At 43.5% G+C, this 9,481-nt stretch overlaps 1 protein-coding gene across 1 annotated transcript; it reads left to right on the forward strand.

Annotated features, from left to right (window-relative positions):
• The first annotated feature begins 3,278 nt into the window (after positions 1 to 3,278).
• On the forward strand, positions 3,279 to 9,432 carry LOC138972460 (uncharacterized). The gene is made up of 6 exons (XM_070345102.1): positions 3,279 to 3,454; positions 4,303 to 4,569; positions 6,689 to 6,811; positions 7,141 to 7,194; positions 9,029 to 9,130; positions 9,316 to 9,432. The coding sequence occupies exons 2-6, from the start codon at positions 4,344 to 4,346 to the stop codon at positions 9,396 to 9,398; spliced, it is 588 nt and encodes a 195-aa protein (XP_070201203.1). The 5' UTR covers positions 3,279 to 3,454; positions 4,303 to 4,343; the 3' UTR covers positions 9,399 to 9,432.
• The last annotated feature ends 49 nt before the right edge of the window (positions 9,433 to 9,481 follow it).

Here is a 9,481-nt window from a genome sequence, read left to right on the forward strand (position 1 = left end):
CTGGACAATCACGTATGACAATGGAGCTGTGTTTACCATCGCAGAGTGCGGATACTGCCCCAAAATGTCTACCATTTGCCCTAAGTGTGTTATACGGCACACTGACTTCAGCGTGACAAGAGAAGACAACTCTAGCACTCTGGTGATACAGAACAACATCATAGGGAAGGACGGTGCCTCACTGAGATGTTCAAAGAGAAATAATGGGACTCACAGCGACTGCGTGATTCGTGTAGTATGTAAGTGTGCTATAAGTTTCAAACTAAACTTAGCCAACAAATTATTTCGACACATTGTGTACCCAAAATCAAACATTAATTCCCGTGTCGTTTCATTCCAACTTACTCTGCAAGTTCATTTGAATGCGCAGATTATCTACCCAGAAAATGTTGTTTTGTTTAGATAGCTTGCGGATTTCATATAGTGCATTGTCATTGCAGTTTATAAGAAAGAATTTCTGTTTCAGCATACACAATTCCTGAATGTAAGGACAACGCGATCAACATTGAAGAGGGAATGCAGACACCTATCAGATGTGAAGGACTTCTGCCTCTACAGAACATGGACTGGACAATCACGTATGGCAACGGAACAGTGTCGCCTATCGCACAATGCAATCACTGCGCTCGAAACTCTCAGACTTGTCCCAACTGTACAATCACGGAGAGTGCTCGCAGTGACTTCAGCGTAACAAGAGAAGACAACTCCAGCACACTGGTCATACAGAACAACGTCACACAGACGGACGGCGCCACACTCCGATGTTCCATGAGAAACAACGTGACCCACGATGACTGCACCATAAGTGTCGAATGTGAGTATGGTTCCACGGAGGGACGTACATGGGCGTTCCATCCATGTCGCGGAAAGTAGGACAAGACAAAGGGTACGAATAGACTCGGCGTGTCTATGTCTTACGACCCTGCGACCCCCACCCAACCAACCTCAAGGATGTTTTTTTTTCATATTGCGCAGCAAGGTACGCTATTATTTAATTCAATACCGTATGCATAAAACCATTCTTGTCGTGAATAATGTTACACAATCAATCCGAAAGTCAATCTCTCAATCATTTAAGGAATTAACCTATTTATCAATCTTGCAGGTTGGGAAAAAGGTAGTATTAATTATATTGGTACTATCAATCAATCAATATGAGGCTTATATCGCGCGTATTCCGTGGGTACAGTTCTAAGCGCAGGGATTTTTTGGATTTTTTTAAATTATTTTTTTTTGGCAATTTATATCGCGCACATATTCAAGGCGCAGGGATTTATTTATGCCGTGTGAGATGGAATTTTTTACACAATACATCACGCATTCACATCGGCCAGCAGATCGCAGCCATTTCGGCGCATATCCTACTTTTCACGGCCTATTATTCCAAGTCACACGGGTATTTGGTGGACATTTTTAGCTATGCCTATACAATTTTGCCAGGAAAGACCCTTTTGTCAATCGTGGGATCTTTAACGTGCACCCCCAATGTAGTGTACACGAAGGGACCTCGGTTTTTCGTCTCATCCGAAAGACTAGCACTTGAACCCACCACCTAGGTTAGGAAAGGGGGGAGAAATTGGCGGCCTGACCCAGGGTCGAACACGCAACCTCTCGATTCCGAGCGCAAGTGCGTTACCACTCGGCCACCCAGTCCTAAAAGACCTCTCTCGGATATCTTTGCAATATGTTGGTTGCTTGAATGCTAGCTCGGTTTTGTCGGATGGTTAAAGAATATTTAGGACGGTATTGTGGCACTGGCATACTGTCTATCTTTTTTTCTTCCCCTCAGACATTCTCGAAGTCTCCAGCGTAACACTGCATGACAACTGGACCGTGACAGGCAGCGTAAGGATGAGCAAGGTGCCAACTTCTGACAGCAATGTCACCTGTGTGTGGTTTAACTTAGGGAACAAGGTATACCATTTTCCTCTACGATTGACATTATAAGATGTTTGGTGGCTTGTTGGCAGACCATCTTTTTTGTTGGTCCGAGGGGACCATATTCTCTTTTGTTTCATCTTTATCGACCAAGGCCGAAGGCCGTGGTTGATAAATATGTAACAAAATGCGTTATGCTCGTTGAAGACCAACACTAAAATGCTGGTCTGACAACAAGCCACCAAACATCGTTTTTGTCATAATTTTAGCAGTGCAGCAGAACGCACAATAACCCACAGGTAGCTGGGCCTCAAAGTGAGTCACAAGTTCAATCGTTCGCGTCATATTTGAAAATGTGACGTCAATTATAAACTTTACCTTGCTTTTTTTGGAGTCTAAAAATGCACAGAGCTACCATCATATTTGCGAGGTCAGCCACTTGTAAGCATGTACCCTTTCTTTTAAGTGTGTGAAGCCTTTCGTTGTGTAATGTGTGATTGCACAGCTTAGTTGCAAAACAACCATGAGTCCTCGGGGTCATTTCCAACACTGATGATTGCACAACTTAGTTGCAAAACAACCATGAGTCCTCGGGGTCATTTCCAACACTGATGATTGCACAGCTCAGTTGCAAAACAACCATGAGTCCTCGGGGTCATGTCCAACACTGATGATTGCACAGCTCAGTTGCAGAACAACCATGAGTCCTCGGGGTCATGTCCAACACTGATGATTGCACAGCTCAGTTGCAGAACAACCATGAGTCCTCGGGGTCATGTCCAACACTGATGATTGCACAGCTTAGTTGCAAAACAACCATGAGTCCTCGGGGTAATTTCCAACACTGGCTGGGTCTTTGAGAGTAAACGTTTACAGTCGTCGTCCTCGGAAACACGAATCCCAAGCCGCGATGGTTTCCCACATCAAACAAACAGTCTGATTGGCTTTTACTTTGACAATCCACGTTTCACATGAAAGCCCAAACCCATTCACCACCTCTATTTCTTGCATTGGGAACAGTGTTATTATCCCCAGCTGGTTATGAATGACAACTCGTGAAAATGAGAACAAAAGCTAATGCTTGACAATATTCCGCTTGGTTTTTCAAGGAAAGAGTGTCTGGTCGATGCAAATGTAGGCTGACTAGTTTTTACTTTGCAGGAAGAGCTGGTTGTCTGCTCTTACTGTGCCTACAGCTGGTACGGTAGATGGATAGACAGACTGACCAATGGTTTAAATGTATGCATATATAGATACTGCGGTTATCTTAGTGGCCTTAGTGGCGTCATTAGTACTAGGCAGTAAATACTGCTTTCTGTTACGGGAATTGACTTTGTTGTAATGTTTTGTGTTAATGTTCGTTTCGTTAATGTCTTCTGATATACTTTATACATGCAGGTGTCAACGTCAAAGGCAATTCTAACACCGTATGATGATAGTAGAAGGAACATATCCTACAACAACGTTTCATGTCATCTGAGAGCAGTACTGAGTAACTACACAGAAGGGAGAAACACCATATATGTGGAACTGAACTCAAGCCACGGATCTGTTATTGCTGGCAACGTAATCATAGGTAAAGTATCCACATTACATTTGTACTGTTTGTTGTTGGTCTGTTGTTGTTGTTGTTGTTGTTGTTGTTGTTGTTGTTGTTGTTGTTGTTGTTGTTGTTGTTGTTGAAGCTCTTCTTCTTCTCCTTCTTCTACTCGTTGTTCTAAACAGAATTTGATGGCATGTTATTCATACCTTCTACGTCTGTCAATGTGTACACTAGAAGGGGAATGCATTCATGTGGAATACCTAGCAACCAGACGTGATTCACAAAGCTGACAAGATGTGGACTAAATAGGTTACACACCTTGCCCCAGTAGAATGTAATAATATTAGTCTCAGCTCACAGTCCTAAGAACAGCTTGCTGATCAGCTCACTTTGGCCTACACATTAAATGTCCACTAGGTGTTACCCCTACATAATTTCACCATTACAGTGTTCTCGATGATCGAACCGGTAGCAAAGACCTGTACGCGTACCTGTAGATATTGCGTCACATGTGACTAACTTTTTTCTCCAATGTTCCAAATACATGCCTTTTCTTTCTCCCACCAAGACTGCAGATCTTGGCAAACGCGTGACGTAAAAACTAGATTTGATGACGTTACCCGTACACGTTCCCGTACACGCGTGCTGAAAAGTGCCCAATCTAGATCTTGCTAATACTATGCATGATGATTACCTGAAAGCTTCCCTCTAACTTTCTGCAAAGAATCTTGCTGTTGCGACATCCGTCCTATTAGATGCATCAGTCTCTCTTTCAATTAGCATGGAAATAATCCATGTTACCATGCTTATCTTTTCAAGCCCTGATAATATATATCTGGTCAATAGGATATTTGATATGCCATGTTTCTAAAATTATGCAGAGCGACCAGGTCCACTAATCGTAGACACGTCTACATGTTTGATGTCCGTGGCGGAAGGAAGTAATGTGACTTGCACGTGCCAAAACGAAGGAGGCCGCCATGGTTACCCTCTTGGGAGAGTTGTGTGGACAAACAACACAGGTTCCGCTGTCCTGGCACTACCAGGCCTCCAAAAGAAGGACAGTGGTGTTGTGCACGCGTGCCGTTTACTATGGGGACCACACGATGAGGTGTTCGACATGCTTAACTACTCCGTTACTGTGAACTGTACGTAAAACAGAACACACACACACACACACACACCCACACACACACACACACACACACACACAAACACACACACACATACACACACACACACACACACACGCACGCACACACACACACACACACACACACACACACACACACACACACACACACACACCACTCATATAACATAAGCTACTCACAAAAAGTTAAGGATCACTTGCACACAAATTCATAACTTTCCAAATAAGAAAGCCAATGCGTTGGTATTTGGCAAACGTTAAATTCAATGCTTTAGTGATAACGATACAACATTTCCTTCAATTTCGAGCAATCGTTTGGTCTGTGCATTTTATCAAAGTGTGTATGTATCGAAATTTAATTTCACAAAGTCGTTTAAATCACAAGACATGGCATTCAGATGCTCCCAAAAGTTCAGTAATGCGTGTAACCGCCCTGGCTGTTCTGGCACTCGACGCAGCGAGTCCTCACAGAGTTGACCAGGGTGGTGAAGATCCTCTGTGGAAGCGTCTTCCACTCAGCCTGCAGCATCTGGTAGAGGTGCTGGACATCCCTGGGAGGGGGGTGGTTGCTCCTCACTTTGCGATCCAACTCATCCCAGAGGTTCTTAATCGGATTGAGATCGGGACTGCATGCTGGCCACTCCATTCTGTTGACTCGAGACTGCTGCAGGAAGTCGTTGACCACCCTTGCCCTGTGGGGGCGAGCGTTGTCATCCTGGTAGACAGCCTGCGCTCCCATCTGCTGCAGTGTAGGCACAGCCAGCGGTCAAAGGATCTCATCCCGGTATCGGAGGCCAGTCAGGTTACCCTGTACATGAAACAAGGGTGTTCTGTGGTGAAAGCTGAAGGCCCCCCAGACCTTAGAGAACCTCCACCAAAGGCCACCTTTTCTTGGACAGTGGCGTCAATGTAGCGTTCCCCTTGGCGCCTCCAGACCCACAGTCGGTCGTCGTTGTGGTTCAGGGTGAAGCGTGATTCATCACTGAACAGGACCTGGGACCATTGCTGACGTGTCCACCTCACGTGACGTCTACAGAAGGCGCGGCGTGCTGCCCTATGGGCTGGCGTTAAGCGTGGCCGTACAGCTGGGCGACGAGAACGGAGGTTAAACCCATGAAGGCGATTCCGTATGGTCTGCTGGTTGATGTTGGTGTTAGTAGCCACCCTCAGCTGCCTTCGAATAATGCTGGAAGAGGCTGTTCTTGTTTGCAAGGCTAGTCGTTCGCCGTCGCGATATAACCTTGAATGGTTGAAAACGACGTTAAACACCAAATAAAGTAAAGAAAGAAAGCTAGTCGTTCAATGAGACGATCTTCACGTGGAGTTGTCTTCTTTGGTCGCCCAGGTCTGCGTCTTTCCTGGACCCTCCCAGTGGCTGTGAAACGTTGAATCAGTCTGACAATGACCGAGATGGACACGTGAAGTCGCCTGGTCACTTCTCGCTTGGGGACATCATCTTGGAACCATGCAACAGCTCGTCCCTTCTCAAACTCGTTCAATTTTCGTCGTGGAGGCATTGTCAGATAATGCCTAATACTGGTGGTATGTCTTCTCAAAAAGCCAAGCAAGTGACAGCATCTCACACATAAACAGCAGTGCTTGCCCGTGCATAATGGTTTTTCCATGTGGCTATTGCAATGTGTTCGGGCTGAACGGTCCAAAACAAGGTCCTTTTTCGCAAGTTTCCGCTTTTTCTTTTGCTACCAAGCTCAGTAGTAGAGAATCCCGTGCAATGTTCCCACTAACACAACATCGCCCACTTACAGCTGAACAAGAATTCATAACAATTTGGTTTGACTGAGAAATAAATAACAGTAGCGAACTGATTTTATTGAGCACCTGTTTTCTCATAGTGATCCTTAACTTTTTGTGAGTAGTGTAGAACAAGTATACCTACCCTATCAACTCCTTTGATCCAAGAGGTATGCACAGATCTATACTCTTTGACTTCACTTAAACGGTCTAAAAATAGTATATCAAAATACCATGCTCCGAGCAAAGTATAAGACGGCTAATATCATGAATAATTAAGCCACTACGGTTGAGACACTAGAGAGATGTATGTTGTCCTTAACCTGATTGACAAAGATGTTCGTTTTTCTCTCGAATTAAAGCTCTTCACTTCAACCAAGAACCAGATTCTGAATTGCCAGTTGCAGCCGTGGCAGGAAGCGTTGTTAGCGTTGTCTTCATTGTCACCGTCGTCATTGTCATCGCTGTGATCGTCAAACGAAGAAGTGAGTTTGTAATACACTGTTATTGTAAATATGATCTGAGAAAAAGTTAACAGAAGAAAACGTGTGTGAGTATCATGCGTATAGTTTGACGGGCACGATAGTCTGGCAAAGAAGACGTCGGCTTCCAATGTTGAAGGTTGAGTGTTCGAATGTTAATACAGCCGGTGTTGTCAGACAAGGACGGGTAAAGTCCAACATGCTCATTATTGTTGTTATATTTTGTATGTCCTCTTTTAAAATACGGTTTTTAAAGTTGAAAAACAACACACCATAGTTATACATTGACATATACAGGATCTCCTGCTTTTCTTTGTGACACCAAATTTTAGGACCAAAAGCAGAAGACGTTCCGAGCAGGGAAGACGCGACCTCAACTGCCAATGGTTAGTGGTGTCGCTTCCTCTTTACTTTCCCTCCACCCCCCCCCTCTCTCTCTCTCTCTCTCTCTCTCTCTCCCTCTCTCCCTCTCTCTCTCTCTCTCTCTCTCTCTCTCTCCCTCTCTTTCTCTCTCTCTCTCTCTCTCTCTCTCTCTCTCTCTCTCTCTTCCCCACTCTATCTCTTTTAATTGTAATCATGTCTATTCATACATCAATCTAATTAAACACACACACACTCACACACATACACACACACATACACACACACACACGCACGCACGCACGCACGCACGCACGCACGCACGCACGCGCACACACAAGTCCGTTTCCATATCAGTGTTTTCGTCATGCTATTGCATTTAAGGGATACGCATTTATTTAGTCATGTATTCCGTCATATATACAGTAAGTAGAGGTTACATGCCGAGTCTCAGTGATTATTAAAAATAATGGTCGAAGTTGGCGGATCATGAAAAATGCGAGCTTCAGCGAGCTTTTTCATGACCGCGAACTGAGACCATTATTTTTAATAATCACTGAGACGAGGTGTGTAACCTCTTTATTCCTCCTTTCTTCAGTTATTCAAAGAAAACAGGAGTTTTTGTACGAAAGTTTGATCGAATCCGAATCACTCAACCAGTCAACCTGCGCAGGCGATCGATTAATGCGCGGTTGTATAGTTCCGTGCAAATCATTCCATTCTGTTAACACTTCTTGTCAGTTTCCCTGTTTTAGACTAAAATCAAGTACACAGATATGCTGTTATTCTGCTGTGGCGGTAAAGGCAGATATTGTGTGTTCTGTTTATGTTTTAGTATCGTTTAGGATAAGGTTCTTTCGTCAAATGGGACTAGCAGACGAACTTTTGCACCCGTGTTCCAACGTTAATTACTGTATGAAGTTCAGTTTTTTCTGGGGAAAATAGTGTATGAAACCGCTTTATGTTGTTTAAATTGATGAGATGTGTGCATTTGGTTGCGTGTGATCTGTTTATAAAATGAAATATTGTTGAAAACTGACCGTCGGATTGCAGTCAGTGTTGTCGAAGAAACTGCGTTAAAAGAAGGGGAACTACTCTTGTCGGCAAGAGTATGAGTTACTTGCCTTGGGAATTTGCTTGTGATGAACGGTGTGTGCACGGCAGATCTAGATTCAGAAAACAACCTAACTCATGGATTTTATATGGAGATTCATGTGTTCAGGCCTGTAGTTGTTAATTTAAATGCGGTATGTTTGTATTGTTTGCTCCAGAGATGTATATTTCGTACGTATAGAGCGTTCGGAACTTTTCAGTCGCAAAAGTAGTACCAAAACAGAACAGCTTCTCAACCCATTGCACTATCGAGGATTCAGGCTGTTGCTGGCTCGTTATTTGTTTGGTTGCTGGGTCATTATCGAAAAATAACTAGCTCTACAAGTTTACAGAGGTAAAGAAGCAGAGGGGGGAATAAGTCATGCTTCCAGTCAACCAGTCAGTGAGACAATCAGTAAGTTATTCAAATGTGTATTCATTGTTAAATTCAATCATTTGTTTAATTAATTGTTTTTGTTTCGTGTCTAAGTTATCGTAGTCTTTGGGTGGTGCTTTGTGCATGCATCACGTACCGTCATTCCTTACAGGGGTCCATACCATCCTGAAGAAGTCAGCGACAGGCCGCCGAAATATTGATGAAGAATATACCCAGAGTAGTTTCTGTTGTTTTATCTTTTTGTTTTGATGTATTTGAGTATGTATTTATGTGTGTATTTAAGTATGCGTTTCCTGATCTACTTGTTTTAGTATCAATTTAAGAACTTAACTAAGACACACTGAGTATCAAAAATAAGTGATTGTGAACAGGTGCCACAGATACTTATGATGGTCTGTACATGCCAGATGTTGGTCAAAGTTCCATCTATTCTGAAATGGGGCAGCGTCCAGTTAACGCCGCTTCAGATGCTGGTAAGTGTATAGAGCACAGTTTTGTCTTAACTTTGGGGTAAGCTACAACTACTGTTTTAAAACGCGTTGCAACAGTGTATTTGTTCTGGCTTATTTTCTGCATGTCCGTACTCTTTTGAAAACCTTATCTGTTTGTTGACATTATGATCAGTGTGAGTATGTTTTGTTCTATGTTTGTTCTACAGACTACATAGATCTGTACCACGGTCTGGACATGTCGGAGGTCGGTCAACGTGCAGAGTACTCTCAGCTTGGTCAGGACACGTAAAGTCCTGACATATATACATTGGTAGGTATTGAGGTTATCACTTTCAGTTTCATGTCTAGATAGGTAAAACCTAGTTTGTTTAT

Source organism: Littorina saxatilis, linkage group LG8, assembly GCF_037325665.1.
Source record: "Littorina saxatilis isolate snail1 linkage group LG8, US_GU_Lsax_2.0, whole genome shotgun sequence".
Lineage (NCBI taxonomy): Eukaryota > Metazoa > Mollusca > Gastropoda > Littorinimorpha > Littorinidae > Littorina > Littorina saxatilis.

Bases quoted from the DNA above. Each gene is read 5' to 3' on its own strand.
- LOC138972460 (XM_070345102.1), top strand. From the start codon at position 4,344: ATGTCCGTGGCGGAAGGAAGTAATGTGACTTGCACGTGCCAAAACGAA. The intron at 6,812-7,140 runs GTGAGTTTGTAA...ACCAAATTTTAG, and splicing joins TGTGATCGTCAAACGAAGAA to GACCAAAAGCAGAAGACGTT. The intron at 7,195-9,028 runs GTTAGTGGTGTC...GATTGTGAACAG, and splicing joins CGCGACCTCAACTGCCAATG to GTGCCACAGATACTTATGAT.